Genomic DNA, 24,403 nt, shown 5'->3' on the forward strand with positions numbered 1-24,403 from the left:
TAAGGATGTCCATGTATTGTGTATCTAATAAAGAAATTACTGGAACAGATATAGGTAGCCGGGGAGGCGGGTGGGCGTGTGGGGTTCTGCAGCCCTACATACCAAGAACAGATGCATACTGGTAAGTAGCATTTTCCGTTCCGTTCGAGGCATATGGGCTGCAGACCACACACTATTGCATCGATTGCACAGCAGTGTTCTCCCTTAGCGGCCACCACCCACACTTAACAATCCACCTTGCAATGCCCGATTTTGAATTGGGATTGCCTTTGTGTGGAGGAGAAAAGGACACTAGCAGTTGTTTTGTTTGACAAAACGGTTTTGTCCTATCAATGTAGTAGAGGAGTGCTCTTTTTACATCTAATGTGTATAGAGCTCTTTCTGCAACCGTCTGTGATTGGGAAAAGAATACTGGTAACTCAATAGATTGGTTGAGGTGGAATGGTGAAATGACTTTTGGCAGGAATTTTGGGTTTGTCTTAAGAAGCACTTTGTTGTGATGGAGTTGTATAAATGGTTCTTGAAATGTTAATGCTTGAATCTCACTTACTCTTCTGAGGCAACTTTCCATGTAAGGAACTGTAACTCACACATATGTAATGGTTCAAATGGAGGACCCATAAGTCTAGTGAGAACAATATTTAAATTCCATATCGGAGAGGGTGGGAGGAATTTTTGTTTTTAATCCTTCCATAGGCGCCTTGATGGCAGGTACTCTAAACAATGACAAATGTTGTCTATTTTGAAGATAAGCTGATATAGCAGCAAGATGTAACCTGATTGAGGAGTACGCTAAATTACATCTTTGTAGATGGAGTAGGTAGCATATGTTTTGTATGGAAACATCTAATGGGTTAATGTTTACTTGTGCAATACACTACAAACCTTTTCCACTTGGCTGCGTAGCATGCTCTAGTGGAGGAGAATCTCGCTTCTTTTATGACATTCATGCAATCAGGCGGAAGATTGAGGTATCCAAATTCTAAGACCTCAGGAGCCAAATCGCTAGATTGAGCTGCATTGGGTCTAGATGCATGATCTCTCCATGGTTCTGTGTCAGTAGATGTGGAGAGAGTTTAAATTTCGATACGGTACTACTGATAACTCTAGTAGTGTGGTGTACCACGGTTGTCTTGCCCACGTGGGTGCTATGAGATTCAATGTGAGGGAATGTTGCTGTAGCTTGCGTACCACTAACGGAATTAGTGGGAGAGGTGGAAAAGCGTAAGCAAATTTGCTTGACCAACTCATCCATACCGCATTGCCTTTGGACAGTGGGTGAGGGTATCTGGCGGCGAAGCTTGGGCATTTGGAGTTGCTGTGGGTGGCAAACAGATCCATCTCTGGCTGTCCCCACTTGTGAAAGAATGGTTGAAGAACTTGTGGATGAAGTTCCCACTCGTGTATCTGTTGTCTTTGACAACTTAACAGATCTCAACTTGATTGTGAAATCCTGGTAGATGTTCTGGAAAGAGAAATAATTATTGAAGAATGGCCCACCACCATATGCTCTGCACCTGCCGGGAGAGCCGTAAGGAGTGTGTTCCTCCTTGTTTTTGGATGTAATACATGGCTGTCCTATTGTCTGTACGGACCAGTACAGCCTTTCTAGAAAGGTAATGTTGAAACTATTTTAGAGCAAGGAAAATTGCTAACAACTCCAGATGATTTATGTAACTTCTGTTGCAGTGTCCATGTACCTTGTACTGTGTTTCTCTCTAAATGCGCTCACCATCCTGTGAGAGATGTGTTTGTGGTTAGCACCACCTGTGGAACAGGCTCTATGAATGGCGGGCCCTTGGAAAGGTTTTTGGTGTTCAGAGCAGAGCAGAGAGTGATATGTCCAGTCGTCTACCACCACCACATCTGTTATTTGTTGTTGGGCCTGATTTCACTGACTTGCCAAACACTCTTGTATGGGGCGCACTTGTAGTCTTGCATATGTGACTATGAAAATACAAGATGCCATCATTCCTATTAATTGCATGAACACTCAAGCTGGTGGTGAGTGTTGTGGCTGGAATTTTTGTATAAGAACTTGCATACTTTGTATCCTTGTAAGATTGGGGTATGCAATTGCTTTGGAGGTGTCCATTGTGGCACCTAGATACTGTTTAGATAGTAATGGCTGGAGGTGTGACTTCTTTTGAGTTACTGTGAATCCTAGCTTGTGCCAACAGGCAGATGGTCTGATGCGTGTGCTGTACACATTGGTGGTATGACTTGGATTTTATTAACCAGTCGTCTAGGTATGGGAAGACATGAATGTTGTCCGCTCAAGTGTGCTGCTACTACTGCTAGACATTTTGTAAACACTCGAGGAGCTGTAGTTACTCCGAAAGGGAGTACTTTGAATTGGTAGTTAAACTTCTAGTACAAATCGAAGGTACTTTCTGTGAGATTGATGGATAGGAATGTGGAAGTAAGCGTCCTTGAGATCTAATGTGGCAAGGAAGTCGCCTTGTTTTAACAATGGAAGAACTTGCTGTCGTGTGACCATATGGAAATGGTTGGATTGTATGTACAGGTTCAGGGGCCTTAGATCTAGTATAGGTCTGAGGGACCTGTCCTTTTTGGGTATGAGAAAGTATAGGGAGTAAACTCCTGTGTTTTGATGGTGTTTTGGGACAGGTTCTATTGCATTCTTTTGTAACAGAGATCCAACCTCTTGTCTTAGAAGTATCAGATGTTCCTTCTGACATGGGGCGTTGTCTGGGTGGTATTGTTGGATGAGTGAAAGTGAGCTCCAGGCAATAACCTAACTGAATTATTTGTCTTACCCACCTGTCTGTGGTGATGGAGTTCCGGACAGGTAGTTACTGTTGTAACTCCCACCCCCCACCCGACAGGAATGGAATGGTCTGGGGGATGGAAGGGAAGTCACTGTTTGGGAGTAGAGGCATTGCGGTTGTTGTTGCCTCTACCTCTGCCCTTATTGTTGTTACCTCTAAATCCTCCCGTGTAATAACCTCTGCTGGGTGAGGTTTGGGTGGGCGCTTTATAAGAGTAGGTGTTGTCAGTTTGAAACCCCTTAGATGTGCCTCTATATGAGGAGCGACGAACGGACGCTTTATGGGTCAGCTTTTGTAAAGCTCCCCTGGATTATGCCGTATCTTTATCTTTTTTCATCTTCTCTAGTGACCTATCAACTGTTGGACCAAAGAGATGTTGCTCGTCAAAGGGTTGATTTAAAATACTGGCCTGTACTTCTGGTTTGAACCCAGAGATGCGTAGACATGCATGGCTACGCAACAGTACTCCTGTATTTATTGCTCTAGAGGCTGTGTCTGCAGTGTCTAATGCACAGCGGATTGAGGTATTTGTAATAACCTGGCCTTCTTGTATTAGATCAGAAGCCCTGGTTTTATATTGTTCTGGTAAATGTTGCATGGGTGATTCTAACTCATCATAATGAGCTCGATCATATCTCGCTAACAAAGCTTGAGTGTTAGCAATTCTCCCGACATTGGCTGCTTGTGAGATGGTGCGTTTCCCTGAAGCATCTAACAGCTTAGACTCTTTATCAGGGGGTGAGGCATCCCCTGTTGTCTGAGAGTTAGCTCTTTTTCTCGCATTTGATACTACAAATGAGCCTAATGGCAGCTGTATTGTATTGTATTGTATATTGGATTTATATAGCGCCTATCACCCAGGGGTCTCTATGCGCTTGCCTTGGGAACCCTCCTGGCTTTTCCCTGTGAGATAGCCCCTACAGGGCATCCCCAAGGTGAAAGCCAGGCATCCCGCCGCGGGGGGCCGTTGTGGAGATTAAGCAAGCTTAATGCCCAGAGTTGCAGAGTGTGAACCCATGATTAGGTCAGGCACCGAAGCGAGAATTATCGAGTCCGTGGACATTTGAGCTCAAGACCCTGCCGCATCGGGAATTAAACCCTGGTCCCGGGTCTGACCTCTGCTTCAGGGTCTGCCTGCTCTAACCAGTGAGCCACACTTCTCCACCTCTGATGTATGCTGGGTCAGTTGGAGCCGCGTTATACTTTTTTTCCAGTCTGGGGTTAATTACCCTGGCTATGATGGGGTCTTTGAATGCCTCTGGTGCAGGTTACACCACTCCACTAAGTATTGGTAATGAAGTTGTGGTTTTATGTGACAACAGTATTGTATCCATGAGGAAGTCCTCTTCCACTGGATCTGTGTGTAAGTCTACTCCATGAAATGTGGCTGCTCTATGAATGAGATGTGTAAACCCAATAGTGTCATCTGGGGGAGATGGTCTAGAAAGGTATGTGTCATCTTGTGGCAGATCTGGTGCATCTGGCACATTATAATCCTCCCAGGAATCATCTGATGGCCCAGGATTATAGTCTGGGTCATCTGTGTAGTCTATATGATGCTCACTTTCTACTCCCTGTAAATAATTGTCTTCTTCATCATCATCATCATCCTGTGGTATAATGCTATGTGTGCTGGATGGTGAGTGTACTGGAGAAATATCTGTTGGTATCTCTATTAATGGCGAAGGAATTCTTATGGGGGAAGTTTGAGCCTGCTTCTTGAGAGGAACTGGAGGTGGTTTAGGATAGTCCATTTTCCTCTTTTCAGGCACTGTAATGACATGTCTAAATCCTTTTTCGGTGCCGATTTAGCTTGTTTGGGACCGAAATGCTTAGGTTTTACAGTGTCTATTGTCTTTGGAGCGGATTTTGGTTTCGGTTCCCGAGACTTGGTCTTTCCTTGATCTATGCTCTTTGGATCCGGAATCTTTGTTCCCAAAGTGAGTTTGGAATCATTGACCTTCGGAGCCAAAGTAGGCTTCAGGTTGACTTTTTTCGGAACCGGAGTGGTCTTCGGTTTGGCAGACTTGGAAATGTCTTTCGGTGCTGAGCTTGTTTTCGGCTCGACCGGTTTCGGCGCCGATGGCTGCCTCAGTGCCGGGGTTAATTTTGGTTTGTGGACCTTTTGCTTGTCGAGAACGACAGACTGACTTGAGTCTGAGTCGACTGGAGGCTTTTTTGTATTCTTCGTTGCAGAGCCAGAAGGCGGGGCATTGGAAGGTTTTGGTCGGTGTGCACATAGAGCAGGAGGTGGAAGCGAAGCATGTCCCGATAGAGGTGAACAGGGTCGACGCTTGTACTCACGACCTGTTGACCAGCTGGAAGAAGATAGTCTTCTTCCAATTGATCCTCGGCTCTGGAAGCTGAATCCTCTGCTTCGGAAACAATGTCGTGCTGCTGCTGTTCTTCGGACTCTACCTCGATCGGAGCCTCGTCTATGATGAGGTCTGGTGTCGATGAAGATGACTGCGCCATGACTCTTCGAGCTTGACGGTCCCTGATGGTCTACTTGGACCGGAACGAAGCGCAGGCCTCACAGTTTTGACTCTCGTGCTCTGGAGACAAGCACAGATTGCAAACCTCATGAAGATCAGTGTGAGAATTTGTGTCCATACTGAGGGCACTTCTTGAAAGGTGTTCCTTCCATGAGCCAAAGGCCCAATGGCGCAGTTGGGCCAGACGGCACCGGCGAACGCTGGAATCGAGAAGTGCAAGTCTTTCTTCGACGTGAGTAACCGGACTTACTGTCGAAGACGATACCGATGGTTTGATGAAGGCCTGGAAGTCAAAAGGAGATCGGTAAAGGGACCTAACGATAAACACATCGGAGCCCGATGGCGGAAAAAAAATAAATCTGAAGATTGAGTCTGTGCCCATGCGCAATATGATCTACAGGAGGAGTCATCCAACAGACAAAGACTCTTCCAAGACAAAAACAAAGTGTAATCATCTGGGCCCACCACCAGGTGGTGATCTATGCAATAGTGTGTGGTCTGCAGCTCATATGCCTCGAACACATCTTTTCTACTTTTCCGTATATTAACATTTTAGTCTAGAGCATTAATCACAAGAACCATCTTTGTGTTCACACCTCCAGTTGCAAGTTCTATCATTCTCCCTTTATTCCTTCACTTGATAGGCCATGACTTCAGCAAATGGCTCTACTTTGTCTTCCAAACTACAACAGGTTACAATCCAGGCAAGGAACAATAAACTCCTTCAGTAAAGGCATTCAGACTTCAACTTTTACAGATTCTCCCTTGTCCTGGCCTTTTCAATAGTAGTTACTGTATGCTTTAGCATACAATTGACAGTTTAGCTAACTGTAGGTTAATGGAAGAGGAAGAAAATGTGGGTGATTTCAGGGCTTTATAGATCCCATCTGATCGGACATTCAATTTGTTTAGGAAAGTACTACAGTCCTATCCCTTACCGGAGAGGACAACCTACAGAAAAAAGAAAAGGGGATTGATGAACTATGAGCACATCTTACTTCTGTGAAAAAAATCATAAGGGGTACGACAGCAATCAAAACCTAGAAAGATTATTTCCAGAGATCTCAAAGCATCACAACCTAAATAAAAATGCACATTCAGACTAATCTAGTAGATGAAAAAAGGAGTTCCTGTATCCTTAGACTCTAAAAATATTGATGAGGGACTTGCATCTCATCTTGGATAATATCAGCGCCAGACCTAGGATGATGTAATATTGAAACTTGTATCCTAGTTCTCTTCCAGGGGTATCCTCATCAAAGTCATAAGCATTAGAATATTCCCGCCCATGCGCGGGACTCCGGAAACATTATATTATATGTGATATATATATATATATATATATACATATATATAATTGCAGCCTAATAAACACCAGAGCTGAATTATGCTGTAAAGAATTTCCATAAACCATGAACAAACATGCATTATAAACATGAGAGACAACAACAGTTTTGTTTTAGAACTGTTTTAATGCTCAGAAAGCAATGGAAATTCTCATGAAACACCGAAAGCATAGGAAGCTCCCAGGCTGCATTGCACAACTACAGTCTAAAAAGACTGAAAAGCTAACCTGCATCAACACGCAGTAAACTGACACTGTGCCTTTAAGGCACCCATGACCCCCAGCTTCCCATCATGCCTCAGGGGTGACAGTTAGGTCAGTTCTTTGCGGAGACTGAAAAAAACCCATAAAACATTTAGGTTAACCATATCTCCAACTTAAAATGATCCTTTGCCCGGGGAGGCGGGAGGGTTGCTTATGACTGATGAGGATACCCCTGGAAAAGAACTAGGATTACAGGTAAGTAACTAATCCTTCTCTTCCAGGGGATCCTCATCAATAGTCATAAGCATTAGAATAGAATAGCGAGCCTCACCTGAAAACAGTATATCTATACTAAGCCTAGAAAACCTAAGCTTGTACAGGCCGCAGGCTACCCAAATAGATTCCTCAAAGATGCTTGTCCTACTTGAGTATCAGTCCTGGAATCAGATTAAAGACAGTAATGCCTTGTAAAGGTATGAACTGATCTCCAGGTTGCAGCCTTGCAAAGCTCAGACATAGGGACATCATGCAAAAAAGCTACTGTGGCCGCTTTCCACCTAGTAGAGTGTGCTTTAGGTGACAACAGTAATGGCTTGCCCGCCAGCTGATAAGCCAATTTAATACAGGAAACAATCCATCTGGAGATGGATCTTTTGGCAGCTGGAAAGCCTGTTCTCATTGAACCATAGTTGACAAAGAGCTGATCCGTCTTCCTAATACTCTTGGTATTTTCCAAATAAAACTTAAGCACTCTCTTGAGATCTAAAGAGTGCAGAGACCGCTCAGCAGGGGTCGTAGGGTTTGGAAAAAAGGATGGAAGAGAAATGGACTGATTAATATGAAAATCAGAGACCACTTTAGGTAAAAAGGATGGATGTGCTCTTAAGACTACTCTGTTGTGGTGGAAAACAGTGTAGGGTTCTTTTGTACACAGCGCTTGTATCTCACTTACTCTTCGCGCTGATGTAATTGCCACCAAGAACGCAACCTTCCAAGAGAGGTGTTGCAACGAGGCCTTGTGGATGGGCTCAAAAGGAGGCCCCATCAACTTGGAAAGAACCAGGTTCAACTCCCAAGGAGGAGAAGGATTTCGCACAGGGGGATAGACTTTCTTCAACCCCTGAAGAAAATCCTTGACCACTGGAACTTGAAAGAAAGAAGTTTGGCTTTGTGATTTCCTATACGCTACAATGGCTGACAGATGTACTCTAATGGAAGCATACTTCAACCCAGATGTTGCTAAGGAAAGGAGGTATGGTAGAACAACCTCCTCCTGCCCCGTAGTAGGGTCAAGATGATGCTCCCCGCACCACATATAAAACCTCTTCCACTTGAACGCATAAGACGCTCTTGCGGAAGGCCTCTTAGCTTCTCTTAAAATGTGCATACATTCAGGAGGTAGGTTCAGATTTCCGTTCTGCAGGATTCAGGAACCATGCTGTCAGGTTAAGTGACGGGTGGTTGGGATGCAGAATCCTCCAGTTCATCTTGCTCAACAGGTCTGGTCTGCAAGGTAGCCATTTGTGTGGACACGCAGACAGATGAAGAAGGTCCGGGTACCACCACTGCAGTGGCCAGTCCAGAGCTATTAGAATCATCTCCATGTTCGACCTGAGGAGCTTGGAAACCACCTTTGGGATCAGCGATAGGGGAGGAAATGCGTAAGCAAATGTCTCTGACCAATTCATCAAGAGAGCATTCCCCTGAGTCCCTGGCCGGTGGAATCTGCACGCGAAGGCGTGGCATTTTTTGTTTTCGTCGTCTGCAAACAAGTCTATAGTTGGACAACCCCAACAACGAAAAAGTTTGTCTACTACCTCGTCGTTTAGCACCCAGTCTGGCTGATCTTCGAAGTGCCTGCTGAGTGAGTCTGCCTTGATGTTTAACTCGCCTGGAAGGTGCACTGCTACCACTGAGAGATTCCGAGCGAGAAGTCAGTGCTAGATTGCCTGAGACTCCAGGGAGAGAGGGCGTGAACGTGTGCCTCCTTGTTTGTTCAGATAGAACATGGTGGTTGTATTGTCTGTCTGAACAAGGACTGAGGTGGTCTTGATCGCTGGAAGAAAAGCTTTGAGAGCAAGATGCACCGCTCTGAGCTCCAGCATGTTGATATGGTAGGTCTGCTCTTGCGCCAACCACGAATCTGAATTTTAGTTGCAGTAAGGCACAGTCGTGTACCGTACTAAAAGGTAAGAAGAAATGGGGAAAAAAAGGTATTAAAAGGAAAGGTTCTTTAGGCAAAGAGAGTGAGCAATCTGGGCACTGTTTTAAATCAAAGTTGTCAGTATTTCCCAGAGTAGCACATACAAACAATAATATACATTAATTAACTGTATGTCTACTAAAAGGAGTCGACGTTTCGATCCCGTGCTCAAATTACAAGGGGATCATCTTCAGGACTTAACAATATATTGCCTGGTTTAACAGTATGTGTGCCTCTGCATCAATGTGAGGTAACTGAGTTCTCAATGCGGGCAGAGGAGGCTTAGTAGCTGGAGGGGTTACACTTCGACGCCGATCGTCGTCTGGATGACGACGGCGGAGGTGTACCCCTCGATGCCGATCGTCGCCGAGTTGACGATGGCGGAGGGGTGATGGTCCTCGACGCCGATCGTCGCCGGGTTGACGATGGCGGAGGTGTGACCTCCCTCGACGCCGATCGTCGCCTGGTTAACGACGGCGGAGGGGATTTCGACGACAGAGCTGGAATCCTCGACGTCGGCAACGAACTTGATCTTCTTTTCGACGGCGAGCCCGCCGTTGACTGTCGTTTTTTCGATAAATGACCCACTGGTAGCTGTTTCTTCAGCGCCGAGCCCGACGCTGAAGCTGAAGGATGTGAAGACTTGACCCTTGAAGGTGATCTAGCCCTCTTGGAGCCCTTCTTTACCAGAGATCTTCCTCTGGATGACTTTTGGGCTAGGCCATAAATGTGATTCCTCTCCCTGTCCATTAGAGTTCTTTCTGACAGGCGCTCGCAGGGAGGACAGGTCTTTGGGTCATGATGATCAGGCAAACAAAGAATACAGACATCATGACTGTCTGTTTTAGCCTTCTTGTTGCCACAAGAAGGGCAATTATCAAAGAGTGAAGGCATTTTGAGTGAAAATGCCTAAAAAAATGTCAATAAAAGACAGATACTTACTTGACTTGATGTAAAATGTCAAAGTAAGCCCAAAAAAACCAGAATAATGAAGGAATTTTCTGACAGAAAGCCAGAAAAGAGTGGAGCTGTGTTACCAGGGTCCTTCCTGAAGGAGCCGGAAGGAACAACTGACCTAACTGTCACCCCTGTGGCATGATGGGAAGCTGGGGGTCATAGGTGCCTTAAAGGCACAGTGTCAGTTTACTACATGTTGATGCAGGTTAGCTTTTCAGTCTTTTTAGACTATAGTTTTGCAATGCAGCCTGGGAGCCTCCTATGCTTTCGGTGTTTCATGAGAATTTCCATTGCTTTCTGAGCATTAAAACAGTTCTAAAACAAAACTGTTGTTGTCTCATGTTTATAATGCATGTTTGTGCATGGTTTATGGAAATTCTTTACAGCATAATTCAGCTCTTGTGTTTATTAGGCTGCAATTGTTTGTTTTTAATATATATATATATATATATATATATATATATATATATATATATATATATATATATATATATATATATATATATATATATATATATATATATATATATATATATATATATATATATATATATATATATATATATATATATATATGTGTGTGTGGGGCACATATAATATAAGGTTTCCGGGATCCCGCGCATGGGCGGGAATATTCTAATGCTTAGGACTATCGATGAGGATCCCCTGGAAGAGAATTTATATGCCACCATAATATTAAAGGAACAGCTCCTTTTTATTTAATTGGTAGCATTATGTCGGCTTGGATCATCTATTGCTAAAGTCACTCTATAGGAAGAAAGGAATCAGACAGACAAGCAGAGCTCTGCATTCAGTAAAACAGTAAGGAAAACCCCAGTAACAACAATTTTAACCCAGTTCGACTAATGCAACTATGAAACGCCTGCTTATAGATATTAAAGATAGCAGCTAATATCAAACATTAATACATATAGAAGTAGTTATTGTCTTATACTGTATGGTAGGTATAACTTTATATCTGTATCAGGTCTATGAAAGATGTGTTGATTCTTACAATTTTAATCTGAATAATTATGTCTGCATACCATAAGGAGGAATAGGAGTTGAATTGAATCAAATTAGGTTAACCCAGGCCTTTAGCAACATGCTATTAAGAATGTTTTGAGGAAAAAGTATATTTTAACATTAACCTCCACTAATCTATCATGCCACATTAGATAACTGACACTCACCTGAGCCATGTCATCTAAGCAGTTGAATATATACTTTCGAGCTTCTTTCGATTTTATTCCAGTCTCCATTTCATGTTCCTCTGGTGTCTGGAGGACAAGAGAGGGAAAGTAGAAGAAAGGGCAAATAACACAAATTTAGATAGTGTATTATTCATGGTCTATAAAAAATGCTTTACCTTTAACTGCCGTTTTCATTCTGCTGTTCTACTGATGCTCAATGTAATGTTATATCAGGCAATTTCAATAAATGCATCTGTAGCACAACCAACAACATGTGTGTCAATCTGCTATAAAATGTAAACAAAACGAAAATACCTAAATGGAGAAAGCTTTAACAGCAAGCATCACTTATGGATCTCATATCGGAGAAAGGTGGCTATCTAGAACAAAGTCAATGGGAAACTCGGGGTACCCAATCATATGTGTGACTTGTAAGACCACAAGTTCCTTTAGTGAGGGAGGTTAGTTAAAAAAATTCAATCGCATGGGAGTTTTCTATTGAGTAACAACCGGAGAGAAGATCGGTCATCACATAGGTTTTCCAAAACTGTAAAAAAAAAAAAAATGTGTAGTGCATTCATGCTATACGGAGTTTTTTACTTTGTTTGAACCTCAATATCAAGGAGCCCTGTGATTATGAGGCATACCCTGGCCAAGATAATGTGTTAACATCTCAATCCTGGAAAATAGAGTAGTTAATGATTTAACCCCTTCCATGCTGGGGCGTTTCCGCCGCTGTGCGGTAAACAAAAGAACAGGGCGGGGCCGTGACGAACCCCAGCCGTCATCAGCACACGAGCGCCGCAGAGCGTGACGGCTGGGGTTCGTCCCCAGCATGGAAGGGGTTAAAAAAAATCCAACTCAAAAAGCTTTACAATGTGAACCAGAAAAAGAAAACGGTCTGCTCAATTTAGGTTTGAGCAGATGTGGCCAGAATTCTCAGACTGTACATGGTAACTAATGTTACTCAGGGATGCAAGATGTCAGCCATAGAAATAATCAACAATAGGAATGTTAATTGTTTGTTTACAACACAATGTAAACACACACAAAATGAAAATAAAGGCCAGAATCACAACTCCCCATATACAAATGAAGTTGTGCACTTCTAACTTTCACAGTGCAAAATATGCACCATCCACTTCGGATATTCTAAAACATTAGACACCAATTCGTGAAGTTTGAAAAAAACTACATCAAGGTAGGAACTGCTTGAGGCAAAAAAGACAATAGACTGCAACGTAAGGGATAGTCCTAAAGGAAGCATTTAACATCAGAAGATTTTGTTGTCATATACGAGATAACGAGAGCTGGTATTCTTCGGAGTCTTAATATTTTAGTTGCTAAGAGGACTACGGAATGAATATGCTACTTACTAGTATGCATCTGTTCTTGGCATGTAGGGCTGCTAACATTCATATCTTAGCATTAGATCGCCGCCTAGTGTTGGGTCCGGATGATCGCACATTGTTGTCCTGGAAGAGTCTTCGAAGTGTCCTGAGATAGGTGGCTCCTCCCCTGGACTACAGTGCGCATGGGCATCGGCTCCATCCCCAGATTGTTTTTCGCCATTGTGGCAGAAGATGGAGTGTAAAGTGTAAATGATGTCCATGCCAATGATTGAATACAATAGTATATCTGCAGCTGCGACAGGCACCGGGGAGGAGGGTGGGCGATATGAATGTTAGCAGCCCTACATGCCAAGAACAGATGCATACTAGTAAGTAGCATATTCAGTTCGAGGCATGTGGGCTGCTAAATTCATATCTTAGCATAGAATATATAGCAGTCCCTCCATCACCGGCGGTTGCCCGTGCCAGCTGCAGAAACCTGAAAAAGTGTTTTGAGAACAGCCTGTCCTACAGCAGCTTGCTGCTTGGAATGCACGTCAACACAGTAGTGTTTTGTAAAGGTATGTGGTGTAACCCACGTGGCTGCTCTGCAAATGTCCTCTAAAGGAATGTTCCCTAGGAAAGCCATGGATGCCCCCAATTTGCGTGTGGAGTGCGCCCTTGGGGGTATTGTTAAAGTGCGCTTGGCCTTGTGATAACAAATTTGGATGCACTTAACAATCCATCTGGCTATTCCTGCTTTGGAAATCGGGTTGCCTTTGTGTTGTGGTGAGAAGGCAACAAAAAGCTGTTTTGTTTTCCTAAAGTGTTGTGTCCTGTCTATGTAGTACATCAACGCCCTCCTTACGTCTACCGTATGGAGCATTCTTTCCGCCACCGTTTGCGGGTTTTGGAAGAATGCCGGCAAGTCTATAGTTTGGTTGAGATGAAACTGTGACACCACCTTTGGAAGGAATTTGGGGTTAGTACGTAGCACTACCCTATTTGGATGAATTTGAATGAATGGCTCTTGTATTGTGAGCGCTTGTAGCTCACTAACACGCCTCAGTGACGTAATAGCAATCAGGAAAGCTACTTTCCACGTTAGGAATTGTAGTTCACACGAGTGTAGTGGCTCAAATGGTGGACCCATCAGTCTGGTGAGGACCACATTGAGGTTCCACACCGGAGCTGGCGGTGTTCTTGGGGGAATGACTCGTTTCAGACCTTCAAGGAAAGCTTTAATGGCAGGCACTCTGAAGAGAGAGAGATGCTGCCTATTCTGAAGGTAAGCTGCGATGGCGGATAGATGTATCCGAATCGAAGTGAACGCTAGCTTGCACTTGTAAAGATGCAACAGGTAGCAAATGATGTTAGGGATAGATGCATCTAGCGGGTTGATGTCATTGGTGGTGCAGTAAATGACAAAACGCTTCCATTTTGCCGCATAGCATGCTCTGGTTGTTGGTTTCCTTGCCTCCTTGATGATGTCCATGCATTCAGGAGGTAGGTTGAGGTACCCAAACTCTAAGACTTCAGGAGCCAGATCGCCAGGTTGAGCTGTTGCGGATCTGGATGCTGAATTTCTCCATGGTTCTGCGTCAAAAGCCTGGGCGTGAGGCGCAGTCTTTGATGCGGAACCACTGAGAGTTCGAGGAACGTGGTGTACCAGGCCTGGCGCGCCCACGTTGGAGCAACTAGGATGAGTGTCATCGAGTGCTGCCTTAGTTTTTTCGCCACCAGTGGTATCAGAGGTGTCGGCGGAAAAGCGTACGCAAATTTGCCTGACCAGTTCATCCATATCGCATTGCCCTGCGATTGCGGGTGTGGGAACCTGGCGGCGAAGCTTTGGCATTTTGCGTTCTCCCTTGTGGCGAACAGGTCTATCTCTGGATGACCCCACCTTTGGAAGTACGGCTGGAGTACTGATGGATGTATCTCCCACTCGTGCATTTGATGGCTGTATCTGCTGAGCAGATCCGCCATCTGATTGTCCTTCCCTGGGAGGTGCTCCGCCATGAGGAAGATGTTCCTCTGAATGGCCCACTTCCACATGCTCTGAGCCAGATGAGACAGCTGCGGTGAGTGGGTGCCCCCCTGCTTCTGGATGTAGTACATCGCGGTCATGTTGTCCGTCCGGACTAACACCACTTTGTTGCACAGATGTACAATGAAGGACTTGAGCGCCATGAAGATCGCCATCAGTTCTAGATAGTTGATGTGCATCTTCTGCTGCTGCGTTGTCCATAGTCCCTGCACTGTGAAATTGAGCAGATGAGCTCCCCATCCCTGGAGAGATGCGTCCGTTGTTAGGACAATCTGTGGCACTGGCTCCTGGAACAGTCGGCCCTTGCAAAGGTTGTGTGGAGTCCACCAATGCAGAGAGTCGTATGCCCGACTGGTAACCAACACTAGGTCTGTTAATTGTCCCTGAGCCTGTGTCCACTGATTCGCTAAGCACTCCTGGAGCGGGCGCATATGCAACCGTGCGTGAGGGACTATGAAGATGCAGGAGGCCATCATGCCTATCAACTGCATGAACACTCTCGCTGGAAGTGAGTGTTGTTGTCTGAACTTTCGGATTAGAGATTGCATGCTCTCTATCCTGACTTGGTTTGGTTGAGCTGTGGCCGTCAGGGTATCGATTGTCGCACCTAGAAACTGCCGGACATGTGCCGGCTGAAGATGCGACTTTGGGTAATTCAACGAGAAACCCAAGTCGTGAAGGAGGTGAATGGTGGTTGACATGTCTGCGGCGCACTGCTGTTCCGACTTGGCTTGAACAAGCCAGTCGTCCAGGTAGGGGTAGACATGGATGTTCTGCCTCCTGAGGTGCGCTGCCACTGTCGCCAGGCACTTGGTAAACACCCTTGGGGCCGTGGTGACTCCGAAGGGTAGGACCTTGAACTGATAATGCCTGCCTTGGATTGTGAATCTGAGGTATTTTCTGTGGGACGGGTGAAGTGGAATGTGGAAATAAGCATCCTTGAGGTCTAAGGTTGCTAAGAAGTCCCCTTGGTTTAACAAGGGAAGAATCTGTTGCAGTGTAAGCATATGGAAATGTTCTGACAGTATATACAGATTGAGGGGACGGAGATCCAGAATTGGTCTGAGAGAACCGTCCTTCTTTGGAATAAGGAAGTACAGGGAATATACCCCTGTGCCTTCCTCCCCCACTGGCACGAGCTCGATTGCTCCTTTTTGCAGCATCACCACCACTTCCTGCTGCAATAAGTGCAAGTGCTCTGCGGACATAGGCCTTTGCCTTGGTGGAATGTTGGGTGGAGTGGATTTTAACTCTAGGCAATAACCGTACTGAACAAGTTGTCGCACCCACCTGTCTGTGGTGATGTTGAACCAGACGGGCAGGAACTGTTGTAGTCTCCCCCCGACAGGTGTTAAGTGGTCGGGGGGCAGTGACAGAGAGTCACTGTTTGCTTGGGGTAGAGGCGCGTGAGTTGTTGTTCCCTCTGCCGCGTCCTCTGGTGCTGTTTCCTCTGTAGCCCCCCTTGTTCTGTTTGGGGTACGAGGATTGTGCTCCACCTCTAGAGAATTGTGACTGCTGACCCATTTGTCCTCTGGTGACTCCACGTGCACCTGAGCGACGAAAAGTATTGCCACGAAACTGTTGTGATTGAAGGGCCCCCATAGATTTGGCAGTTTCGGTGTCTTTTTTAATTTTTTCTAGGGTGGTGTCAACATCTGGACCAAACAGTCTATCAGGATTGACTGGTTGATTAAGTATGGTTGTCTGAATGTCAGGTTTAAACCCCGATATACGGAGCCACGCCTGTCGTCTCAGCATGACGCTAGTGTTAATGGTCCTAGCGGCTGTGTCCGCGGCATCCAGTGCACACTTTATGGCTGCGTTGGAGATCAGTTGTCCCTCCTGTATAATCATTTTGGTGCCCTCTTGAAACTGTGGAGGCAGGTGTTGCACAATTTGCTCTAGGGTGTCGTAATGCGACCTATCATAACGTGCCAATAGTGCCTGTGTATTTGCAATACGCCAGAAATTGGCAGCCTGCGCAGCTACCCTTTTGCCTCCTGCCTCTAGCACCTTGGACTCTTTATCCAGGGGAGGAGCTTCACCCGTTGTTTGGGAGTTGGCCCTCTTCCGGGCATTTGCGACCACCAGGGAGTCAAGAGGCAACTGTCCCCGAATGTATGCAGGGTCTGCAGGTGCTGGTCTGTACTTTTTTTCAATACGTGGATTGACCACCCTCGCCCTGGTAGGTTCTTTAAAGATGTCCGCCGCATGCTTGAGGACCCCCTTGAGCATAGGCAGTGTCTTTACATTTCTTTCTGAAACTGTAAAAGTGTCAAATAGAAAATCCTCTTCAACAGGGTCAGCATGCATGTCCACATCATGATTAGCAGCTGCCCTTTCAATGAGTGCATGGAAACCTGCAGAATCCTCAGTTGGGGATGCACGTGTACTGAAAGGCTGTGGGTCTTGTCCCACATTATGGGTGTCTTGGTCCCCAAAGTCATCAAATGAATCCGGCTGTGCATCTGGTTCATTAGCTGGGAAAGTGTATTGGTCATCTTCACCATATCCCTCACCGTCAGAGGGGTCTGGAGACGGAGTTGGGCTCCCTCTTGGAGGGGACTGGATAGGTTCCATGAGGCCTGAGGCGTCCTGTGGATACTTTTTCTTCTTCAGGGGGATGACATAGGAGTCCACCGGCTGCGAAGTTATCTTCCTTTTGTAAAGGGTCAATTTGCCTGTATTAGCGTCGATAAAACACTCCGAATCCTCTTCTGAGTCGATTATTCGACCCGAAAATGCCCCTGCCGTTGAAGAATCCGACTTCTTCGGTGCCGATTTTGTTGCGAAGGCCTTCGGCGCCTCTTTTGGCGGCAGGAGGTAGAGGAGTTTACTGGCAGATTTGACCGGAACGTCTATCGCTTTCTGTGGCGATGGCGTCGGCGCCGACGAAGAAGCGGCTTTCTCCCTAATTCTCTGTAGTGAAGCAGCGACGAGGGACGTTTCATTCGCAGTTGCCTTTGGCACCGACGAGGAATCCTTGATCTTGCCTTCGGATTCGACGTTCTGTTGGCCCTTTAGAGTCTTGGACGATGATGCTGCGTCCGCCGCCCCAGAGGCCCTGGATCGATGCGCAGATGTTGCAGCTTTCGATCCGTGCGATTTCGACGGCTCCGTTTCTACCACGCGTCCGACCAACTTCCCAGTTGGCGTCGGAGCCGTGCCGCTGTCCTTGGCGGGCTTTGCCGGCGTCGTAGCAGTTGACCTGTGCGTTCCGCCCTTTTTAGAGGATCCCTCCTCTGGCACCGATTTTGACACGGTGGTATCGACAGATTTCTTCGATCTCTGTGGACCGGAGGTCGAGGGAGTCGATGAAGCAGCGTTTTTATTTGATTTTGGTGGTACGGCCGCCATCTTAGGGACGTTGGAGTCCTTAAGTTTCAGTTTCGGTTTCGGTTCGGCCATCTTAGGTGTAGTCGATACCGTATGTTTCAGTTTCGGTTTCGATACCGTCTGCGCAGCAAGTAAGTCCGTGGCCGGGCCTAAAGGCGGGGCCGTGGCTTGCGCGACGGGGTCTTGGGTAAGGCCGACAGGCGATCCCGTGACCCGTTCCATATGTCCGTAAACTTCGGGGCATAGCTCATCCCCTGAGCTATCTTCCACGGCCCCATAAACTTCTTCGACGTCCCCTACCTCGTCGACGTTTTCAAGGCCTTGATCCACGACTCAGTCGTCGTCCTCCGGATCCGCCTCGACCTCCGACTCGGGCGGGGAGATTTGAAGATGACGGCTCAGGCCCTCTTCTTCTTGGTCGTCGAAGATGTTGTCCGGTTCCGGGGCCGTTTGGTAGGCCTCCAGGCGCACCGCGCGCCGAATCTTGAGTGTCTTCTTGGACCTGAAACTTGCACAGGCTCTGCAGTTTCCTTCGTTATGGTCTGGTGAAAGGCATTTGTTACAGACCGGGTGCGCGTCTATATGTGGGTATTTGGCCCCACAGAGCGGACAGAGTTTAAAAGGACTCCGCTCCATGCCGGAAAAGTTACTGTCGAGTCGCGATGAGAAGGCCTCGAAGTCCGAAGAGCAAAACTCCGCTGATTCCGGCTCCGAGAGACGGAAGAACTCGAGACCGCACGCAAACAATACCGACGTAAGAAATACAAGGCCTTTTGGCCGAATAAAGTTATGTTTTCTCGGTTCCGACAGAGAGACGTCGAGACCGCATCCGAACCCAATGGCGGAAAAAAACAATCTGGGGATGGAGCCGATGCCCATGCGCACTGTAGTCCAGGGGAGGAGCCACCTATCTCAGGACACTTCGAAGACTCTTCCAGGACAACAATGTGCGATCATCCGGACCCAACACTAGGCGGCGATCTAATGCTAAGATATGAATTTAGCAGCCCACATGCCTCGAACGAACCTATACAGCTGTTGCTAGAGTGTGTGTTTTTTACAACTCCTATTACCAGCAAGTCAGTGCATCTTTATGCCAGGTCCTTAATTGTTATTGCTAAATAGTTGTTTGTTTCAATATAAAAACTTATCTTAAGTATTTATACTAGACCTATAGGAAAACAGTACAGTTGGCCACACCCAGCCAAGGAATGAGAAGTGTATTGGATGTGACTTTAGGAAGGCTCGATGCACCGGAAGAGTGAATTTAACCTTCTCATTGGGTGGTAGATTCAGTGTATCTGTCACTCACTTCTCCTACAGGTATAGTGCCCTGGGCATCATGTGCACTGCGTTTGGGCATGTGGGGGAATCGCAGAAAACATATTCATCACCCAATTTTCTTTTGTGAAAATAATTTTGCAAAGTAAACAAGCACATAAAAGCTCACAGTTTCATCTTTATTACTTCCAAAAAAAGCCATATATACAAAAGAATTCACTAACGAAGTTCATAGGAATGAAAAGCCACTCCAGAAACGCATTATATAAAGCAAGTTTTAACATATGAAAACTGCCACTAAGTATCTTTTTGAGGTATTTATTCCTTTAGTAATTTTTATGCATTCCACTCATGGTAGAAATGATTTGACCTGAATCAGCGAGTCGAAAAGTGTGCTACCATGCTGTCCTCATAGTGCATTATCAGTGGCCGATGTTTTAGCACCGGTTCCTTCCAACTAAATCTATTCTTGTGCTCATTCTCCATGAAACGAATGAAATGCATCCCGAGATACTATTGTTTTCTTTTGCTAGTGGAAATCAGCAAGGAGTCTGTAGTATGGTTTTCAATTAACAATTGGTCAGTCAGAAGCGCTACACTTTTAGTCTGTTTTCTGTTTAGAGAAATCCAAGTCATAAGTCCAACAGCATGTTTTAAGGTCTCGCCTTTTCCATTCCGAAGGAATGGGAAATGGCGAGAATTCAAGTGCTCAAAATACTCGTGAAACCAAGGGTTTTTTCGTGCGGTTTTCTTTGAGTTCACGTGACCAAACAAGCACGCGCACCAGCCTCCCTCCCTCACTCCCTCTTAATTGCATTTTTTCACGGCCGCCACCACATCAAAGGGCTTCTCCCAGTGTGTGCTCTGCGGCTTCTCCTCCCCTAATTATTCATGGCTGGCCGGTGGCCGGCCGCACTTTCAGTTTCCCGGCCGCTCTTGTTAGGTCTGGGTGTCTACAGCATGGCTACCAATTCCCTCTGCTCTTCACTACTCTCCCTCCCTTCTCCGTCCTTGCCCCCTCACTACTCGCTTTGCCTCCACTCTGCCATTACCCAGGTTTCTTTACTTTGTTTCTATGTAGCACGTTAAATTTAGTTTCTGTATACACTCTCTCACATTTTTTGACCAGTTCCGTTTGTATGTCTCATACTTCTTGTAACAGGCCGTGTTTGGTTAAGATCTGCTTGACCTTGTTGTTCTCTCCGGCGATAGTTTGTGTCATCTTTGAGCACGCAGCCTTCGGCTGTAGAATGCAGAATTGCATCGAAAAACATTCCTGCAGAGCTGGCAGCCCCCGGACCAGGGCTTCTGCCTTTCTTCACCACTGGCTCATGTTGTGAGCAGGGGTTCCCGTGGTACTACCGCCACTTTACATTCCCCCCCCCCCCCCCCACCCCCCTGCTCCCCCATTTGGTCACATGTATGCACCACCCTTGCCCCCTTTAGCTCACGCTTTCCCTCTTCTCTGCCCTTCCTTCTCGGAGCTGCCGCCCTTTGCTTGTGAATAATTGAGGACCAGGCTTTTATTTCAGTTACTTTGGTGTATGCAGTTTCATGACGCACCAGTGTATTTACATGTAGACCATGCATGCGCGCTCTGGACAGGCCCAGCCGCCTGGAGCATTGTCGCATCCCTTGTGCACGCTCCCTGTGACGACAACATTATTGGAGGAGGGACCGCATCCTCCTTTCCAGGCGTAGCCTGGTCCGCCATCTTGGATGTGATGTTCTGGAACACTGTGACTTTCAGGTCCTGGTCAGGAGTATGTGGACCTTCTAGTTTCCCAGTGCTGCACGAACTCCTTACTTCCTGTTGATTGTGAGATCCTTACTCTGTTGTGTACTCTTAAGTTCACACTGGGAAGAGCCACAAATTCGACGTCATTCAACCCCCCCCCCCCCCCCCCCGGGTGACATCCGTATCCCAAAGGCTTGCTGGGAGTGAATAGGAATGAAATCATTGACCTTTGTGGAGCTCCTCTCGATGCCGTATGGCTCGGAGAAGGGCCCAAGGTAGGGATGATGCTTGACATGCCTTTAAGGGAGGGGTTGATCCAGTCCACCACACTTCCTTTGACACCCATGTACTCTAGTTTTCAGGCCACCCCAAATGGAGGTACGCGGCCCATGCCATCTCATGCCACTTCAGTGCCGCGGAACTCAGTGACGTCATGATTCAGAGCCTCTTGCCTCAAGCCTCTTGATATCATGCCAGAACTAAGTGACCAAGGACGGCTCATAGATATCAAAGATGTCTATGTGGTCCTCAGTGACACGATGGGGCTCAAAGACCTCATAATGTAGGGGTGGGGGACAGTCAAATGACAACATAAAGCACAGTGACCTCACAACGTACAGCATAGGGCCTTAATGTATTCTGCTTTGTGATATCCACGTACAATTCAGTGACACAGTAGGGTGTACTGACACCACTGTATAGTCATAATGACACCGCAATACAGGCCTCTGTGTTGTCACAGCAGGGTTCAGCTGAACAACGGGGCTTGGTCACACCACACTGAACACGTCAGTGGTATTAAAACCTACATCTCAGTTACATCTCATTAGGATTCAGTGACCTGGCAGGAATCTGTGACATCACAGCAGAATTCAGTGGCCGTAGAGGTAGTCAGTGACTCAACAGGACTGGGTAACGTCACAAGATTGAGCTTCTTTACAGGACAAAATAGCTGAGTGATGTCACAGTTGAGGACTCTGTGGTGCCCTAGCAGGATTAAGTGATGTAGGGTTCAAACACCACAACATTGGGCGCTGTGACATCATAGCAGAACTCTTTGACAGCTCAGCGCAGATGTCACAAAATAGGTCAGTGACACTAGCAGAATTCTCTGACCCATCAGGGCTCAGTAGTATTTCTTTGGAATTCCTTGACAAAGGCAGGCACGATGACATCACAACATGAAGCTCAGTGGCATCACATCCGTGTTACCAAATAGTGTGCACCAGTCTCGAGTTTTGTTGATTTATAATATATGGTTTATGAGCCGTAGATAAAAAATATTCTAGGAGTATGAACGTTCCTAATAACAATTCTGCAGCACAGGTTGTTCTGTGCAGTAATAGAACATATGTCTATAAAAAGTAACGCAGTGTTTTGTGAAGTTTGCCTCTTCACCTCAGTCTTGTGAAAATCCTTTCCATCTGAGTTCGAGTCCTCCTATCTGAAATGCAGATCTCATTCTCCATGCCAAGGAAGTTGAGGTATTGTTTCAAGAGAAATTAAAGATGGAGTCAGTGCTCATCTCCATGTCAGTTAGATTTGGCCCCGGTAGTCACAATATGTTGTGCTGTGTTACAGCCCCTATCTGAAAAAGGATTACTGTGAATGAGCACGCCTCAGCTCCTTCATCAGAGACCTCTTTCCAAGTACAGCTTAGGTGTCACTGTATGGGTCTCAGCGTGCCTTCACTAATCATTGAGATGAACACGTTTCGGTGAAACGCCCAGTCTAACCATGTGGGCCTTTATTATCAAAGTTAGCATTTTGTCTAGGCATGGGTCTGGCTCTCTCAAAACTGTTTAAAGTGTTTTAAGACCTTGAATCATAAGGTTTACGTCTTCCTCTGTCACCAATGAACGTGTCTAGCCTTAGAAGTACCTAGTGTGTGCTGCCAGCAACCACGAATGTATCTTCAACAAAGTGCAGGCAGTGTTTAGGTCTCGCCTTTTCCATTCCGAAGGAATGGAAAAATGGAGAGAATTCAAGTGCTCAAAATACTCGTGAAACCAAGGGTTTTTTGGTGCGGTTTTCTTTGAGTTCACGTGAATCACGTGACCAAACAAGCATGCGCATCAGCCTCCCTCCCTCCTAATTGCATTTTTTCACGGCCGCCACCACATCAAAGGGCTTCTCCCAGCATGTGCTCTGCGGCTTCTCCTCCCCTAATTATTCATGGCTGGCCGGCCGTACTTTCAGTTTCCCGGCCGCTCTTGTTCAAAGTAGGAATGCAGGCTTTCTGCCCACCTTCCCTCTAAACCTTCTTTCTTAAGCTCTCGTTGTCTATCTTTATCAGTGCCTGTCAGTGTCCATGTTGTAGTTACCCGCTCCATAAATAACTATTCTAGTAAGAACCTCCTCGATTACTGCGCCACTCCCGAGAATGTAAATTACAAAAGGCGAAAGCTCAGACTTCGCAGTTATATAATTTCCTGTATAGAGCACAAGTTCCGCATTCTTTTAAAAAACGCCCAAAACAAGCCGCTTCCCACATAACAAGGAATGATTAAACATGCTTCGCATAGTGTCCTGCCCGAAAAATGTGCTGCTTCTGTCATTGTATCCAGATAAATAATACAACGAGTAACAATCCACATACAACAAGCCTGGACTATTAGCTTTGGCGTTTTTTCTTAGCTGCTTAAGCTAAATAAGCCACAACTGTGGCTTCGTTGTACATAACATTGAAAATGGTTCAGTTCTGCTTTTAATCTTTTAGGCACTTAACGTGGTGGCAGAACTTGTAAGTGCCAGAGGATCTGAAGGCGCACATAAAACAGAAATAAATACATGTAACTAAAAACATGTTTTCAAGCGTTTTCCAACATATATTATGATTCAGAACTCATCTGAAGTCTGTGATGAGGTTATTACAGACTACGAGGATAGGTATAGAAAATAGATACCTCCCCTTCGGGGACAAGAATAAACAAAAGATTAATAAATACATTGTTCTATATTGCCTATTTAGTTATTGGATCTGACATGTCCAAGTAGATTTCAAATGAATAAGCGGCAATAGTAACATAATTGTTTAGCATGAACATGTTTCAGATTGCCAAGTTATTGAGCATATTTATGGCCACAAGATACGGCCATTGGCTACATATTTTTTTGCAGCTTGCATTCTTTTTTTCTGCTATTCAGGGGCGCTGTAATTGTATTAACTAGGGCTGTGAATCTGAATTCTGTCTACAGCTGAGCGATGATCATAACTTTGCAAACCTGGCAGAATTTTAAATACAGTTTGTGGAAACATTTCTAGCAAAATCTAGTTCTCCCTCAACAAATCTCTTCAGTGCTAATCTTTTCTCAAGCAAAGCTTTTGCTTTGCAAGTTTTTCACCTACTTTTGACTTTTATTAAGCCAAAAATACAATCCTGAAGAATGTGTAGGAAATGATCCCCGACTTCCTCAGCCCCTCGTAAATGTTGCAAAACAAATGGGCCGGCCCACACTTCTGCTTCATTAAATATCTGAA

At 45.7% G+C, this 24,403-nt stretch overlaps 1 protein-coding gene across 12 annotated transcripts in view; it reads right to left on the minus strand.

Annotated features, from left to right (window-relative positions):
* HIPK1 (homeodomain interacting protein kinase 1) overlaps positions 1-24,403 on the minus strand; it is a 733,600-nt gene that overhangs the window by 369,180 nt on the left and 340,017 nt on the right. For all 12 annotated transcript variants that reach the window (XM_086923314.1, XM_086923313.1, XM_086923309.1 and 9 more), the window contains one exon: positions 11,190-11,276. In XM_086923314.1, the coding sequence (XP_086779440.1) occupies positions 11,190-11,276 (87 nt within the window). The remainder of the gene's footprint in view (positions 1-11,189; positions 11,277-24,403) is intronic.

This window comes from Lissotriton vulgaris, chromosome 5 (assembly GCF_964263255.1).
Source record: "Lissotriton vulgaris chromosome 5, aLisVul1.2, whole genome shotgun sequence".
Classification (NCBI taxonomy): domain Eukaryota; kingdom Metazoa; phylum Chordata; class Amphibia; order Caudata; family Salamandridae; genus Lissotriton; species Lissotriton vulgaris.